At 42.7% G+C, this 18476-nt stretch overlaps 1 protein-coding gene across 2 annotated transcripts; it reads left to right on the top strand.

Moving 5' to 3' along the window:
• The first annotated feature begins 6626 nt into the window (after positions 1-6626).
• Positions 6627-17723, top strand: TEX48 (testis expressed 48). 2 transcript variants are annotated; one of them, XM_023242639.2, is made up of 5 exons: positions 6627-6974; positions 13288-13395; positions 13626-13752; positions 15927-16055; positions 17394-17723. In XM_023242639.2, exons 1-5 carry the CDS (start codon positions 6720-6722, stop codon positions 17495-17497), a joined length of 723 nt encoding a protein of 240 aa, XP_023098407.1. In that variant the 5' UTR covers positions 6627-6719; the 3' UTR covers positions 17498-17723. The 2 variants fall into 2 exon arrangements, with proteins under 2 accessions (XP_023098407.1, XP_023098408.1); XM_023242640.2 differs by having other exon boundaries at positions 6946-6974; positions 13626-13748.
• Positions 17724-18476: the final 753 nt, after the last annotated feature.

Genomic DNA, 18476 nt, shown 5'->3' with positions numbered 1-18476 from the left:
CATTAAAAAGGAACAACATCAGAACCATAGGGGTCCCAGAAGAGGAAGAGAGAGAAATAAGGGTAAAAGGTTATGTGAGCAAATCATAGCAGAAACCTGGGCAAAGACACAGACATCAAAATCCAGGAAGCACAAGGACTCCCATTAGATTCAACAAAAACCGACCATCAACAAGGCATATCATAGTCAGACTCACAAAATACTCAGGCAAGGAGAGAATCATGAAAGCAGCAAGGGAAAAAAAGTCTTTAACCTACAAGGGAAGACAGATCAGGTTTGCAGCAGACCTATCCACAGAAACTTGGCAGGCCAGAAAGGAGTGGCGGGATATATTCAGTGTGCTGAATCAGAAAAATATGCAGCCAAGAATTCTTTATCCAGCAAGGCTGTCATTCAACATAGAAGGAGAGATGAAAAGTTTTCCAGACAAACAGAAATTAAAGGAGTTGATGACCACTAAATCAGCCCTGCAAGAAATTTTAAGGGGGACTCTCTGAAGAGAGAAAAGATAAATAATAAATAAATAAATAAATAAATAAATAAATACCAAAAGCAAAAAAAAAAAACTAGAAAGGACCAGAGAACACCACCAGAAACTTCAACTCTACAAGCAACATAATGGGAATAAATTCATATCTTTCAGTACTCGCTCTGTCAATGGACTAAATGCTCCAATCAAAAGACACAGGGTAACAGAATGGATAATGAAACAGGATCCATCTATATGGTGTTTACAAGAGACCCACTTTAGACCTAAAGACACGCTCAGATTGAAAGTAAGGGGATAGAGAACCATCTGTCATGCTAATGGTCAACAAAAGAAAGCCAGAGTAACCATACTTCTATCAGACAACCTAGACTTTAAAATAAAGACTGTGACAAGAGATGAAGAAGAGCTTTATATCATAATTAAGGGGTCTTTCCACCAAGAAGACCAACAATTGTAAACATTTATGCTCCAAATTCACATTTGGACCCAAATCCTCATTGGAGCACCCAAAGATATAAATCAATTAATCACAAACATAAAGAAACTCATTGATAATAACACCATAATAGTAGGAGACTTCAACACTCCACTTACAACAATGGACAGATCATCTAATCATAAAATTGATAAGGAAACAACGGCTTTGAATGACACACAGGACCAGATGGACTTAACAGAAATATTCAGAACATTTCATCTGAAAGATGTGGAATATACATTCTTCTCCAGTGCACACGGAACATTCTCCAGAATAGATCACATACTGGGACACAAATCAGCCTTCAACAAGTACAAAAAATCGAGATCAGGGGTGCCTGGGTGGCGCAGTCGGTTAAGCGTCCGACTTCAGCCAGGTCACGATCTCGCGGTCCGTGAGTTTGAGCCCCGCGTCAGGCTCTGGGCTGATGGCTCAGAGCCTGGAGCCTGTTTCTGATTCTGTGTCTCCCTCTCTCTCTGCCCCTCCCCCGTTCATGCTCTGTCTCTCTCTGTCCCAAAAATAAATAAACGTTGAAAAAAAAATTAAAAAAAAAATCGAGATCATACCATGCATATTTTCAGACCACAACACTATGAAACTCGAAATCAACCACAAGAAAAAATTTGGAAAGGTAACAGATACTTGGAGACTAAAGAACATCCTACTAAACAATGAATGGGCTAACCAAGAGGTTAAAGAGGAAATTAAAAAGTACATGGAAGCCAATGAAAATGATAACACCACAGCCCAAAACCTCTGGGACGCAGCAAAGGTGGTCATAAGAGGAAAGTATATAGCAATCCAGGCCTTCCTAAAGAAGGAAGAAAGTTCTCAGATACACAACCTAACCCTACACCTTAAAGAGCTGGAAAAAGAACAGAAAATAAACCCCAAACCAGCAGAAGGCAGGAAAATAAAGATTAGAGCAGAAATTATTGCTATCGAAACCAAAACAAACAAGCAAACAAACAAACAAACAAAACAGTAGAACAGATCAATGAAACCAGATGCTGGTTCTTTGAAAGAATTAACAAAATTGATAAACCGCTAGCCAGTTTGATCAAAAATAAAAAGGAAAGGACCCAAATAAATAAAATCAAGAATGAAAGAGGAGAGATCACAACCAACACAGCAGAAATAAAAACAATAATAAGAGAATATTATGAGCAACTATATGCCCAAAAAAAAATGGGCAATTTTTTTTCTAGGCAAATTCCTAGAAACATACACTACCAAAACTTAAACAGGAAGAAACAGAAAATCTGAACAGACCCATGACCAGTAAAGAAATAGAATTCGTAATTGAAAATCTCCCAAAAAACAAGAGTCCAGGGTCAGATGGCTTTCTGGAGGAATTCTACCAAAGATTTAAGGAAGAGTTAACACCTACTCTCTTGAATCTGTTCCAAAAAATAGAAATGGAAGGAAAACTTCCCAACTCTTTCTATGAAGCTAGCATTACCTTGATTCCAAAATCAGACAAAGACCCCACTAAAAAAGGAGAACTATAGACCAATTTCCCTGATGAACATGGATGTAAAAATCCTCAACAAAATATTAGCCAACAGGATCCAACAATACATTAAAAAAAGTATTCACCATGACCAAGTGGGATTTATACCTGGGATGCAGGGCTGATTAAATATCTGCAAAACAATCAATGTGATTCATCACATCAATAAAAGAAAGGACAAGAACTATATAATCCTCTCAATAGATGCAGAGGAAGCATTTTACAAAATACAGCATCCTTTAAAAAAAATACAGCATCCTTTCTTGATAAAAACCTTCACAAAAGTAGGGATAGAAGGATCATACTTCGAGATCATAAAAGCCATATATGAAAGACCCAACACTAGTATCATCGTCAATGGGGAGAAACTAAGAGCTTTCTCCCTAAGGTCAGGAACAAGACAGGGATGTCCACTCTCACCACTGTTATTCAACATAGTATTGGAAGTCTTAGCCCCAGCCATCAGACAACACAAAGAAATAAAAGGCAGCCAAATCAGCAAGGAGGAGGTCAAACTTTCACTCTTCACAGATGACATGATACTCTATGTGGAAAACCCAAAAGATTTCACCAAAAAACTTCTAGACCTGATTCATGAATTCAGCAAAGTTGCAGAATATAAAATCAATGCACAGAAATCGGTTGCATTCCTATACAACTAAGTGAAGCAACAGAAAGAGAAATCAAGGAATCAATCTCATTTACAATTGCACCAAAAATCATAAAATACCTAGGAATAAATCTAACCAAAGAGGTAAAAGATCTATACACTGAAAACTATAGAAAGCTTATGAAAGAAATTGAAGAAGAGATCAAAAAATGGAAAAAGATTCCATGCTCCTGGGTAGGAAGAACAAATATTGTTAAAATGTCAATACTACCCAAAGCAATCTGCATCTTCAATGCAATCCCTATCAAAATAACACCAGCAATCTTCACAGAGCCAGATCACACAATCCTAAAATTTGTATGGAACCAGAAAAGACCTGGAATAGCCAAAGTGATCTTGAAAAAGAAAAACTAAGCAGGAGGCATCACAATCCCAGACTTCAAGCTATACTACAAAGCTGTAATCATCAATACAGTATGGTACTGGCACAAGAACAGACACTCAGATCAATGGAACAGAATAGAGAACCCAGAAATGGACCCACAAACATATGGCCAACTAATCTTTGACAAAACAGGAAAGAATATCCAATGGAATAAAGACAGTCTCTTCAGCAAATGGTGCTGGGAAAACTGGACAGCGACGTGCAGAAGAATGAACCTGGACCATTTTCTTACACCATACACAAAAATAAACTCAAAATGGATGAAAGACCTAAATGTAAGACAGGAAGTCATTAAAATCCTCAAGGAGAAAGCAGGCAAAAACCTCTTTGATCCTGGCCACAGCAACTTCTTACTTAACACATCTCTGGAGGCAAGGGAAACAAAAGCAAAAATGAACTATTGGGACCTCATCAAAATATAAAGCTTCTGCACAGTGAAGGAAACAATCAGCAAAACTAACAGGCAACTGACAGAATGGGTGAAGATACTTACAAACAACATATTGGATAAAGGGTTAGTATCCAAAATCTGTAAAGAACTTATCAGATTCAACACCCAAAAAACAAATAATCTAGTGAAGAAATGGGCAAAAGACATGAATAGACACTTCTCCAAAGAAGACATCCAGATGGCCAACTGACACATGAAAAAATGCTCCACATCACTCATCATCAGGGAAATACAAATCAAAACCACCTCACACCTGTCAGAATGACTAACATTAACAACTCAGGCAACAATAGATGTTGGCGAGGATGCGGAGAAAGAGGATCTCTTTTGCACTGTTGGTGGGAATGCAAACTGGTGCATCCACTCTGGAAAACAGTCTTGAGGTTCCTCAAAAAATTAAAACTAGAACTACCCTATGACCCAGCAATTGCACTACTAGGTATTTATCCAAGAGATACAGGTATGCTGTTTTGAAGGGACACATGCACCCCACTGTTTAATAACAGCTCTATCAACAATAGCCAAAGTATGGAAAGAGCCCAAATGTCTGTCAATGGATAAATAGATAAAGAAGATGCGGAATATATAAACAATGGAGTATTACTTGGCAATCAAAAAGAATGAAATCTTGCCATTTCCAACTACATGGATGGAACTAGAGGGTATTATGCTAAGCGAAATTAGTCAGAGAAAGACAAATATCATATGACTTCACTCATATGAGGACTTTAAGACACAGAACAGATGAACACAAGGGAAAGGAAGCAAAAATAATATAAAAACAGGGAGGGGGACAAAACATAAGAGACTCTTAAATATGGAGAACAAACTGAGGGTTACTGGAGGGGTTGTGGGAGGGGGGATGGGCTAAATGGGTAAGGGGAATTAAGGAATCTACTCCTGAAATCATTGTTGCACTATATGCTAACTTGGATGTAAATTAAAATATACATATTTATATTTAAAATATAAAATATGCATATTTAAAATATACATTATATTTATATAGAGTGATTTAGAAAACTAAAAATAAAAGTAAATTCTTCACAGACATCTTTAACAGCAGTTTTCATCTAACACAGGCTTTCAAAGTATATTATCTCAATTTCAAAGTTATTTGAAAAATAGTGCCTTTGAATCCATATATGACACTGCCCCTGAAAAGCTAAAAGGATCCATTCATAAAGCAAAAAGAAAATTAAGGTTTTTTTTTTTTAAATTTGCTCTGTAGGTCAGTGGTTCTCACCACTGAATGAGAATTTAAGTCAGTGTATTATAAACTTCGAAGTTGCTAAAAGACTAGATCTTCATTGTTCTCAACACAAAAAAGAAATGATAACCTTTTGATGTGATAAAAGCATTTGCTAAAGCTACTATAGTAATCATATTATAATATACAAATGTATCAAACTACTGCATTCTATACCTCAAACTTACACAGCTTCGTATGTCAATTATATCTCAGGGTTTTTTTTGTTTTTTTTTTTTTTGTTTGTTTGTGTTTTTTTTTTCAACGTTTATTTATTTTTGGGACAGAGAGAGACAGAGCATGAACGGGGGAGGGGCAGAGAGAGGGAGACACAGAATCGGAAACAGGCTCCAAGCTCTGAGCCATCAGCCCTGAGCCTGACGCGGGGCTCGAACTCACGGACCGCGAGATCGTGACCTGGCTGAAGTCGGACGCTTAACCGACTGCGCCACCCAGGCGCCCTATCTCAGTTTTTTTTAATTGGTGGGATTTCCTGGGAAGCTTTAAAAACTATCAATGCCCAGAAATGGTGATTTTCCTGGCCTGGAGTGGACACTGGGTGTGGCATTATTTGAAGTTCCTCTGGTGATTCCAAGCATGGGCTGAACTGAGAACCAGTTCCTTGCAGGTATAATGAGAGATCTCTACAATGTAACTCTGTGGTTCTCAGTCTTGTTAATATACAAGAATTGCCTGGACAGCTTTGTAAAAATACTGAAGCTCTGGCTCCACTAAAAAGATTCTAATTTAGTTAGGCCCCCGGGCATTCTTACATTTCCAAAACCGCTCAGAGGAATCTCATCAGCAGCCAGAGTTGAGAACCTTTAACACTGCCACTTATGAGTATTGCTTTATACCAATAAAAACAGTTAATAAACTGTAACTCACAATAAGTATAAACAGTTTAAAAGACTGTTTTACCACCATCAAACAGAACAGTAAGGTCACATTCCACCCACCCCCCCCCCTCCACCTAAGCCCCTACCCAACTGACTCCCTGACTACAAAACTGTGTAGAATGTCTTTGCTTTCTTCCCTTCCCTGTGTATCAGGTGACCTCTATACACATCCAAGGATAGCACTGATGGAGAACCTTGTAACCTAATTTAGCTTCCCCAAATAGTGCCTGGTTGTTCTAAATAAAGGAATTGAAAGAGTGTCCCTTAAGGTGAGAGATTTTGTGAGAACACAAATATAAAGCAATTCCCCTTTTATCTGGAAGATAGATTGGGAAGATGTCACTTTATTTTTGCACATTATCAACAACTATTTCTTGAATGCTTACTCTACCTTGTAAGCACCATGTTAAATGTTTTCTATCTATCTGATCTCACTTCATCCTAAAAGTATATCTAGGACATGTAATTAGCAACATTTCCATTTTTCAGAGGAGAAAAGCGAGAGGTGAAGTCCATTTGCCCAAGGTTAGCACCCAGCTGGTGAGCAGAGACAGAATGCGAACGCGGGCATTTTACATTCAGCGATGTTCTGCCCCTTTCTGGCCCAGCCTTCCTCAAGACGCTTCCACAGAAGACATCAGGACTTCTGTTCCAGTGCCCCAATGGATGTCAGGGCAGAGAGCATGACGTCGTGGACAGAGGGAAGGATAAACCACTGGAGAAAGGGTCGGCAGAACTCCCCCCTCCTCCCTGACATCGTGGTGCAGGCAAACCCCCAACATTCCCTGGTTCCCTGGCTCTGTGACATCACAGCCTCCTCTCTTCTCTGCCAGTTACAGGTGAGTGAGCCTCAAAGGTCAGACCTCAGAGCAGGACGGAGTATTTTTTCTGTACTTAAAGGGACAATGTCTCCATCACTCCTGGACACCTTTGCTATAAGAAGCAGACATTACCCCTAATTTGCCTCGACTCCACTGTTTCTGTCTCTGGGCCCCAGTCTCCCCACCTGTGCCGACTGACCCCTAAGGGCTCCTCCAGCTCCAGAAGCCTTCCTGTTTGACCTCGCTGGGTCTTTCTTGTTCTGGTCCCAGTGCTGTGGGTCCCTGGAGACCTGAGGCTCACAGCCCACTGGGCATAACCCAAGAGGCTTTTTCTTTGGCTCCTGCCTCCATCTAGAGGCAGGCACTGGTAGTGCAAGAAACCGCGCACTCCGGGCCCGCCCCAGCCAGCGTCAATTCAACTCATTTCTTCGCATCAGCATTTATGTTTGTGGAGCTTTGGCAATATGCCAGGCAGCTGTGCTAAGCACTTTCCATCATTATTTAATCCCCACAACCACATTTTAGGGTAGATGCGATTATCGTCATCCCCATTTTATAGATACGAAACCTGAGGTTCAAGGGAGTTAAATTCTTCTAAATTTCATAGCTTACTAAGTAGGGGATCTTTAATTATTATCCCCCAAAGAATGTGCCTGTCACTGCTGCAATACCTCCCTTAAGAGCCTTTCCATTTCTGAAGAGGGCTCAAAAGTTCAACACTCTTTGCTACTAAGACTGAAAGGAGAAAGTGTTTTTCTACTCCCCTCTTTTTCTCATGAAATTTCTGGCCAGAGTAAACATATGGAAAGTATTGACACTAGATTTAGACACACCTACATTTCAGCCCCTGGTGAACACCTAATATGGAATGATCTCCAGGCTATTTGTATGTATGTAAGCTGCTGCAGAGAAAGAGCCCCCCACTCAATGTGTGAAACAAAAACTGAATTTATTTTGGGTTAAACAAGGGAGAATTGAGCTTTTATGACAAAGTCTCGGAACAAAGCTAAGCGCTAATATATAACAAGTGTGGGAGGGTGTTGCGTTCACGGAAGGTGGCATTTCAGAGGCAGGAGTGCTTGGGAATGGTAGACCATGAACTGCGAAAGTGTACCTACTATTATGTGTCTCTTACTTTGGGGAGAATGGTCACCGAGGCAAAGTTTTGTTAAAAGATTAAATGACTTTAAAACAGGTTCTGGGGCTTACCTGTTACCATGGTTACAGAGCAATCGGTCTCTACTTAGGAGACTGGGACCTTCTTTTTTCTTCTTAGTCTCCCCCTTTTTGGTCCTCCCTCAACCAAAGCTGCAGGAGAGACCCTCAGGAATTGTGCAGATCTTCACCACTGTTGTCCACTTTCCTTGAAGACACAGTCCCACCTTTCCACCTACAGAGATCTGATGTTCAGTTTGAGCATTAGCCAGCCTGATGCCTTTTGGTTTTGTCTTTGAATCATCCGTGGAGCTCTACGTTGGGCCAGTGGCCGCATAAAATCATTTGACTCTCTGGACAGCAGCCGGTCAATGACTGTGAGGCAAACAACAACCATTAAAAGATTTTAAGTTTTAGATTAAATCATTAGATCAATTAAAAGAAGGATCTGGAAGGCATTCCGGAATCATCATCCACAATTTCCTAGGCGTGACCGAGAAAAGAAATTCCAAATCATTCTCTGTGTCTGCTTTAGATAGTCAGGTTGCCTTTCTTTGGGCTTAGAAACCTCACCTGTGGTATTAATCCAGGTACACCATGAGGAGCTAGCAAAGGTGCATGCTCTCCCTGATTAGCCAAAATAAAATCCAAAGGTGTTCTATTCCCCACAATTACTTGAGCTAAGGAATTTTGATTGGTTGGTTGGTGTTCCATCGCGTGGGCTGTATTATTTAATTTACTATGTCAGCCAAGATGAGAGAAAATGAGCACCTTGAGTTGTCCAGCCCGTACAGAGACCTCACTGTCCTCAGAATAGGCCCATCTATTGGTATTGATAGCCCCATCCAAGTTTTTCTTGTTTCCAGTGTTGTGTAAGACAACACAGTCTGCTGAGGGCGTTGGGAGTTGTACACTTGGAATGGTCAACTCTTCATCACCCAGAATAGTCTCAGTTCTAGTTGGAGTGGAAGAATCTGGTTTCCACATAGGAAACAAATCATGTCAACCAGTGGTATTGTTGTCTGTCTGTAGTTATCAACAATTCCCCTTGAGAATTTAGAGGAAGGATAAGAATGTATTGAGTGTTAAGGTCTCCTCAGAGTAGCATCACTGGACAGACTTGGAGAGCTGTCCTCCTACCATTATGGAGCATGAATTCCTCCAATGGGTTCCTGCTTACCGTAAATACGAGGGTCCTTATCAACAGGCTCCACATTCGTTATGGACAGAGGAGTTTTGACCTTGTTTTTATTTTAGAAGTCAGTTGTTTTCTCCAAAAGGCCATTTCTGGTTGATTTTTTAGGACTCTTTGAAAATGATCAGGAGATCTAAGTTGGCATTTCACCTCCTAATTTATTTTATCTAAGTCCTCTATTTCAAGTCTGAGCCTTTCGCAAAGAGAGAAGAAAAGCCTCCTTTACTTAAGCTGTTGGTCGCCCTAGAATGTTCTTTGAAAGTGTCCTGAAGTCCATTAAAGTCTCCTGGTAATTCATCTTGATTTTGTTTGCAATTTTGGATCTTTGCCCGATCTACCCTTGGGGAAAAGATTTTTGAAATCGTTTTATGTGGTACCTTTTCTATTTTTCTTCTCAAGTCCACTTTTTTGAATTCTGTGTAGGTGGGTTATTTAAATCTTCTGGTCTTTTCCATCCTGCTGCTCTTAAACATTTTTCCCCATCGCTGAAGGTCAACCATTAAGTGAACTGACTGGTACAGACACAGGAGTCAATAAGTAGCAGGATAACTAGCAGAATCCTGAGTTATACAGCAGCTTTCTGTCATTCTGAAATTTGGGGTGATCCTATATATTCACCCTCAGCTCAACTCTCATGCAGGGTTTGAATTCAACCTCTCTGGACCCACCTCCTGGTACAGGAGTTTTCAGGGGATATTGTGCAGTGTTGATTGTTCTTTTCTACAGAAATGAAGGGAATTTATTTAAGCAGTCACGGGAAGGAATAGAAAGAGTGTAAGTAGGTGGTAACGATAAAGCTGGGTGGAGAGAGAGAAAGAGATGTAAAGAAAGCAGGTTTCAGAAGGTTTGAGTAGGAGTACGTCTTTTTTTTCCCCTTCTTTCTTTCTTTCTTTCTGAGGCCAGAACATACCAATCAAAGACGCTCTCTACTGAATATGTGGTGTTTTTGTCTTCTCTCTTCTCTAGAGTCCCTCTTAAATCTCATACTTTTGACATGAAAGGTTTCCCTTAGTGCCCATAATTCCAAGTCATCTGGTTAAACTTTCCCATCTATTAACATAAACGTTAACACACATGAAAGTACACGTATTGAGGGTATATATGTGAAGCAGGAGTTGTTGTTTTGTTTTGTTTTGTTTTGTTTTGTTTTCAGGAAAAGGCAGCAACTTTAAGGTAGATAAGACCATGACAAACAGCAGAGATCACATTACAGTTGACCACAGTTATACATGGTGTCTTGAATTCTGTGGCCTCACAGAGCCTAAAAGAGGCCATCTGATCACCAACCTGGAAGTCACTGACTCCTGAATATAGGCTGAGTAAAGTGACATTAGCTACTTTCATTCGGTTAACAAGACAGAACACGTGCTTGTGAAGGTTTGGAGGCACCCGAGGCAGAGGCTTAGCCATCACCCTCACACAAATTGATCACCACCTAACAGACCTCCAACCGTTAGTCCTTGGGGCTGAGGGTTGTGGTGAGCGCTTGCCACACCTCTGCTTTCACTCCTTCCTTAGGAAACACCTCCCTCTACATTCAACATACATGAGGCAATCTGGAACAAAGCAAAACCCCACGAGGCAAGAATTTATATGAAGGAAATTGAAACGAAAGCAAACAGCAGAAGAATAAGTATATTAATGGCAAGCATACTTGCTAAACGGCGCATCTCCTAAACAAAATACCTAATTGCCTTAAATAAATCTCTCTTTTTAAAAAATTTATTGTCAAGTTAGCTAACATACAGTGTAGTCTTGGCTTCAGGAGTTGATTCCCATGATTCATCAGTTACATACAACACTCAGTGCTCATCCCAGCAAGGGCCCTCCTCAATGCCCATCACCCATTTTCCCCATCCCCCAGCTCCCCATCCCCATCAACCCTCATTTTGTTCTCTGTATTCAAGAGTGTCTTATGGTTTGCCTCCCTCTCTGTTTGTATCTTATTTTTCCTTCCCTTCCCCATGGTCTTCCGTTAAGTTTCTCAAATTCCACATATGAGTGAAAACATATGATACCTGTCTTTCTCTGATTGACTTATTTCACTTACCATAATACCCTCCAGTTCCATCCACGTTGTTGCAAATGGCAAGATTTCATTCTTTTTCATCGCTGAGTAATACTCAATTGTGTACATATACCACATCATATTAATCCATTCATCAGTAGATGGACATTTAGGCTCTTCCCATATTTTGGTTATTGTTGATAGCACTGCCATAAACATTGGGGTCCATGTGCCCCTTTGAATCAGCATTCCTGTATCCTTTGGATAAATTCCTAGTAGTGCTATTGCTGTGTCATAGAGTAATTCTATTTCCAATTTTTTGAGAAAACTCCACGCTTTTCCAGAGCGGCTGCACCAGTTTGCATTCCTACCAACAGTGCAAGAGGGTTCCCCTTTCTCCACATCCTTGCCAACATCTGTAGTTTCCTGATTAGTTCATTTTAGCCACTCTGACCAGTGGGAGGTGGTATCTTAGTGTGGTTTTGATTTGTAAATTTCTATCTGTTCATAAATCCTAAGAAGATACAATAAATTCATTAAAGAGAGCTCAAGGAAATATATCAGAGCTCAAATCATGTGGAAAAACTCACTGGGCAGAAAATCCAAAAGGCTATTAGAGACGGGGGCTAAATGGCCCCAAGGAGTACTACTTTGGTCCAAGGATCCCACAAAATGGAGATATTTGTATGTGTCTAGGCTGCTGGATGTATCTAGCCACAATATATAAATTGTGCTGTATCAAATACAGTACATGCCAGAAGTTAAAGATTTTGTATTAATTGAAGGGGTCCAGGGTAAAAGAAACAAAGACATCACTTAGGAGGCTGTTGTTCTGCTTTAGGCAAGACATAATGGTGGCTTGGGCCAGGGGACAGCAGTAGAGAGAGTGAGAAGCAAACACTCATGAGTGTGGCAGCTCACATAGAGAATTGGCTTGTGAGGAACATCAGCCAATACCATGATAAGAATTTCCTTGGGGGCGCCTGGGCAGCTCATTTGGTTGGGCGTCTGACTTCAGCTCAGGTCTTGATCTCACAGTTTGTGGATTCGAGCCCCGTGTTGGGCTCTGTGCTGACAGCTCAGAGCCTGGAGCCTGCTTCAAGTTCTGGGTCTCCCTCTCTCTCTGTCCCTCCCCTGCTCATGCTCTGTCTCTGTTTCTCAAAAATAAATAAATGTTGAAAAAAAATTTTTTAATGAAAGAAGAAAGAAAGAAAGAAAGAAAGAAAGAAAGAAAGAAAGAAAGAAAGAAAGAAAGAGAAAGAAAGAAAGAAAGAAAGAAAGAAAGAAAGAAAGAAAGAAAGAAAGAAAGAAAGAAAGAAAGAAAGAAAGATCTGGTAGCAATGTTGAAAAAAGAATTTCCTAAAAGGCGGTCTTGCCACAGAAAGGCGAGTGAGAACTGGAAGCATTCAGAGACAAAGGAATTGGTGACTAAAGCAAGGTTTTATAATTCTGGACCATCAGAACTAGAAAGATCCTTGAAGATATCATCTAGCCTAACTTCCTGTTATTATTGATGGGGCTCCTGAAATGCAGACACACGTGGACTTAGCCACAGCCAGTGAGCAAGTTGGTGGCAGGACCAGGACCTAAACCTGCAAGACTGTGCTTCATTGCCATGTTCCCCTGGGACCTGGGCCAACTGGAGTATTTTGGAGCCAATGAGCCACATAAAGGGAAGGGAAATGGAATGATCATTGACTGCACACTTATTGTGACTTTTCATATACTTAGTCCTTTACTTTTTCTGCAAGTAGGCACTGCACTCCCATTTTCTCCATGAAAAAATTGAGGTTCAAGAAAGTTAAGGAATCTACCCAAGAGAATGCACCCAGAACTGGGGTTGAACATGGATCAACCTAAAAACTGGATGCTCGTGTGCGTGAGCCTGGATGTTACAGTAGGGGGATCCTATCTAGAGTGTGAGCACAGATAAAGGACTAGCATTTTTCAACCACAGTCTTATGTTTATTTAGGAAACAGCCCTGCCCAGGGAACTGGGTTCAAATTCAAGGTTAGCTGACTCAACAAGGCGCCCCTACAGGCGAAGCTGGCAGAGTAAAGGCTTCAACTCTTCTCCATGGGTAAGGAAATTTTGCATAGAATGGGAAAAATAATTTGAAAAGAGGACAGCCTAGGCAGAAGGGCCTGGATCTTCTGGCCATGGGGAGCTATGCAAGATTTGGGAGGGAGGAAGGCTATTACATCTTGGGAGAGGTTGACCCAGTAATGACCCCCATCACAGTGAATTTCCAGTGGACATCTGGAGTTCAGATCCCAGAAACCATGGCCCCCATTCCTTCACCTCTTACAGCAGCCCACCAAAACTTGGCTTCGAAGATCTTCTGTTTGTGCTGCAGAGACTGTGAGGACCCCCAGACCATGGATGACTCCAAGGCCCCCAGTGAACCCCAGGATCAGCAGCCATCCACCTGCAGTAGGTACCAGACAAGGACACACCGTCCAGCCTCCCTAGACCTCAGTTTTTTCATCCCCCTTCTGCTGTGATACCCTCAGGTTTCATTCAGCCTTTGAGTGATAATTCCAACCTAAAATTAAGTGGGAACTGGGTGGTTTCCTAACTCAAACCAATAAACAATAGGCAGGGAGGCCGGTCAGGTGTCTGTCATGGTCCCATCAGGAAATGGAGCAGTTTAAACAGCATGAGAAAAATTCTCATGGCATATTCTTCCAGAAAATCCATGGTGAGGGTCTTTAAAATACTCCCCCAGGAAATAATTTCACAATAAAAACTGAGGACCTTGGGGCGCCTGGGTGGCGCAGTCGGTTAAGCGTCCGACTTCACCCAGGTCACGATCTCGCGGTCCGTGAGTTCGAGCCCCGCGTCAGGCCCTGGGCTGATGGCTCAGAGCCTGGAGCCTGTTTCCTATTCTGTGTCTCCCTCTCTCTCTGCCCCTCCCCCATCATGCTCTGTCTCTCTCTGTCCCAAAAATAAATAAAAACGTTGAAAAAAAAAAAAACTGAGGACCTTAAAAATGTCAATCCATTTTTCCAAGATAATAATAATGGTGGGGCGCCTGGGTGGCTGAGTCTGTTGGGCGTCCAGCTTCAGCTCAGGTCATGATCTTGTGGGTCGTGGGTTCGAGCCCTGTGTCAGGCACTGTGCTGACAGTTTGGAGCCTGAAGCCTGCTTCTGATTCTGTGTTTCCCTCTCTCTCTGCCCCTCCCCCATTCATTCTCCCTCTCTCTCTAAAATAAATAAACATTAAAAAAAATTTTTTTAATAATAATAATGGTAATGACTGAGACCTTCTTACTTACAAAGCACTGTCTAGGCACTAGGGAGCCCACTGTGATCAGATAAGTCCCCTATCAGAGCTGACACTGGAGAAAAGCGATATTATCTGATCCCTACCGTAACTCTAAGAAGGGGACGTGATTATCCAAAATGGATGTGTCATTTTGTAGCTCTGAGAACAGAGGTATGGGAGGGGAGCAGTTTGCTGTACTTCTGCAGCTAGCAAAGGACAGAGGTATTTATTACAGAACACAGTTCAGTCTGTTGACAGACTCCTATGCTATACCTTTAAGAATTTAGAATTATGGGGCGCCTGGGTGGCTCAGTTGGTTAAGTGTCCAACTCGATTTTAGCTCAGGTCATGATCTCATGGTTCTTGAGATCGAAACCCATATGAGGCTCTGCGATGTGCATCAAGCCTGCTTGGGATTCTCTCTCTCCCTCTTTCTCTTGCTCCTCCCCCCACTCTCAAGCGTGTGCTCTCTCTCAAAATAAACATTAAAAAAAAGAATTTAGAATTATATAAAAACAAAGCCTTATATACAACACAACAATGTTCACCATAATAGTATTTATAGTAGTGAAAAACAATTTAAACACCCAACAATAGAATATTGATTAAATAACTCTTGAATTATCTGCAAAATAGAATATTATACAACCGTCATTTGTTAAAATTTAGTGGCCTGAGAAGAATGTTTATGACATAACGTGTATGAAAAAAGGAAAATGCATACATGACATGTAAGATATGATGGACTGTGTAAAAGTATGTGTGAGAAAAGACCGGAACTGTGATTGCATCTGAGGGGCCAGGAGTTTGGGTCATTTCTATTTCTACTTCATATTCTTCAAGCTTTCCTAGCTTTTCTTTTTTTTTTTTTTTTAATTTTATTTTTGGGACAGAGAGAGACAGAGCATGAACGGGGGAGGGGCAGAGAGAGAGGGAGACACAGAATCGGAAACAGGCTCCAGGCTCTGAGCCATCAGCCCAGAGCCCGACGCGGGGCTCGAACTCACAGACCGAGAGATCGTGACCTGGCTGAAGTCAGACGCTCAACCGACTGCGCCACCCAGGCGCCCCTTTCCTAGCTTTTCTATAATGGATATGCATTAGCATTTATAAACAGGGTGGGGGGAGGTAAACTTTGTGTTTTAAAAAGAATACATAGTTTGAACCCAGCATGTGCTTAGGGGGAGCACTGGGAAGACTGGAGGAGGGAGATCCAGGTGGTCCCCGCCCCCATGACAACCACCACTGGCTCTCGTGCACTGACTCAAGGTTGGCAACGTACCTTCACTTCCATCACCTCCCCCGAGCCTCCCCACCTGACTGTGTGGAATTATCACCGCCAGGTTTGCAGAAGGAGGGGCTGGACAGCAAGAATTCGAAGCATGCTAATGAAGCCTCCCACTCGCCTTTGGGACAACCTCTGATCCACCCAGAAAAGAGAGCCTCCACCACCAGCAACAATGAGTATGAAGGTGAGTTCCACATTGGGGTCCTAACACTGACCAGGAACCCCCATTGTCCTGATGACCAAGCCCCATGGATCTTTGAGCTAAACTAAGTGTGGTGATAGGAGAGAGAAGACCACGCCTCCAGGAAGCTTCGGTCATTCTAGAACACACTGGAGCAATTCCAGGAGTCTGCTAGGAATTACGTGAGGAGCAATAGGTCTGGGAGGAAAGAGCACACATCCATGCTTCTCTTCTAAGCCCTTGGGGTCTTATCTTACACGTCTATTTTGTGTGGCTGTTGCTTTTGTGTCTGCTTTGGCCACTAGACTAAGTCCCAGGAGGACAGCTGTGTTCCCCCAAACCCCACAAGGTGCATGGCAAGTAAACAAGGCCAGAAAATGCTTGTGGGCTGAGTATAGTTGGGGGTGAAACGCCTCAGGGTCACAGAAGAAGGATAGAAGTCCAGTCCAGGAAGAAGAGACGTCGCCACATTGCTGGGCACCCACACTGCCCGGGTGATGTCACTTAGCTCACAAGCACCCTCTGAGGCTGCTGCTAAGAGCTAAGGACCAGCCCAGCCCCCGCATTTCAGGATTCGCAAAAACAGCTACACCGTCCTTGCAAACAAAGTCTCACACAAAGTCCCATTGCTATAAAAGACAGAAGGGCTCCCGCTGCACTTGAATCGAGGGTCAGGCCCGGGAGCCCCACTAGCTCCACCACCCCGCTCCCTCTCACCTCCCAACCCCCACAGGGCTCCATGGAACACAGTTTAAAAACCCACCTCTCTTGGGGCACCTGGGTGGCCTAGTTGGTTGAGCATCTGACTTCGGCTCAGGTCATGATCTCACAGTTCATGAGTTCAAGCCCCGTGTCGGGCTCTGTGCTGACAGCTTGGAGTCTGCTTTGGATCCTCTGTCCCTCTCTCTCTGCCCCTCCCCTGCTCATGTGCTCACTTCCTCTCTCTCTCAAAAATAAACATTAAAAAAATTTAAAAAAAATAAGCCACCTCTCATTGTATAGAGAAAACTGAGGCCCACAGGGGAAAGGGACTTTCCCAAAGTCCACCCAGGAAGTAAGGTTAGTGTTAGAAGCAGATTGGGTCCGATCCTCTTACCTTCCAGGCCTCTGCTCCGTGCAAGGCCCCCGACCATCACTGAACACACCAATGAATTACAAACGCAGAACCTACTGGCATGGCCCTGCCACCAAGGACTTGCGAGTCCGGCCTGGGGGTCCACGTGGCTCACACGGTATTCCAGGACCCCACCATGATCAGGGATGGAGGTGACTGGGGCGGTGCATCCAAGCCCAGTGCGAAGGTTCCACCCGGCATCGTAACCGGTTCCTCTCTGCTTGCAGAACTGAATACACACGTCTCCCAAAGAGGTTTCTGCAAGAGAAACCTAAACCGCTACTCCCGGGACCGCTGGCCATTCCAGCCGTGTCACATCGGGAGGCCCTGAGCATTCTAGACCGCCGCTCCCACGCGGGCCTCCCAGGCTGCGGGCCGCTGGGGTGTCTCCGGAAGGAAGAGGCAGTGAGCAGGGGCCATGAAGACGGATTCAGAAACTCCCCCGGGAGGAGAAGACGTCTGAGCCAGCCCTGTGCCACCAGCAGGAGTCACTCCAGCTCCTGAAAAAGCCACTGTGGAGGGAGCTGTTTCCAATTAAAGCCCTTGATGATATCGCAGGACTGTATCTCTCTTTTCCCCTCCTCCTTACGGGGAGCATCTTCCAAATGCCTCACTGGTTTTACATGTATTATCCTGTCTCCCTAACCTAAAACAAAAAACTTAAACCTTATAGCTTTTTTTTTTTTCATTTTGAAACCATCTTGAACTTACTGAAAGTTGCAGAACAAAGAACTCCTAGTTACCTTTTACGCAGACTCAACAATTGTGTACACCTCCACCATCTGCTCTGTCATTTCTTTTCTCTCTCTCTCCCTGTGTTTTCTGAGCCACCTGACAGGAATCCCATTATTCCTGAACACCTCCGTGCTGTGTTTTGTAAGAACAAGGATGTTCTCTTAGGTAACTTCAGGACAGTTACTAGAAACAAGAAACTCAATATTGATACACTAGTATCATCAATTGTCCCGAAAATGTCTTCCAGCTGCTTTCTTGCCAAGTGCAGGATCGAACCCGACATCGCGAGTCACACGTCATTGTCACGTCCCTTGAGCGTATTTTTAATCTGGAACGGTTCTGTCTTTATCTTCATGAGCTTCCCGTTTCTGAAGCATACAGGCACAACTGTCTTATAAGGTGTCCCTCAATTTGTGTTTATCTTATGATTCCAATTTTGCTTTTTTTTTTTTTTTTTGGCAGGAAGACCAGAGAAGCAACACTGTATCCTCCCCAGCGCATCATATGAGGGGACACATGATGTAGGTAGGTCCTGCCATCGGTGACAGTAATCAGATCACTTGGTTAAGCTGGTA

Source organism: Felis catus, chromosome D4, assembly GCF_018350175.1.
Source record: "Felis catus isolate Fca126 chromosome D4, F.catus_Fca126_mat1.0, whole genome shotgun sequence".
In the NCBI taxonomy this organism is placed as follows: Eukaryota; Metazoa; Chordata; class Mammalia; order Carnivora; family Felidae; genus Felis; species Felis catus.
The sequence above is the reverse complement of the archived record's forward strand: the minus strand, read 5'-3'. Positions and strand labels throughout refer to the sequence as shown.

Excerpts from the sequence above, each read along its gene's own strand:
- TEX48 (XM_023242639.2), top strand. The coding sequence starts at position 6,720 with ATGTTCTGCCCCTTTCTGGCCCAGCCTTCCTCAAGACGCTTCCACAGA. Across the intron at positions 6,975-13,287 it reads CTCTTCTCTGCCAGTTACAG|GAAACAGCCCTGCCCAGGGA; the intron begins GTGAGTGAGCCT and ends ATGTTTATTTAG. Across the intron at positions 16,056-17,393 it reads CAGCAACAATGAGTATGAAG|AACTGAATACACACGTCTCC; the intron begins GTGAGTTCCACA and ends CTCTGCTTGCAG.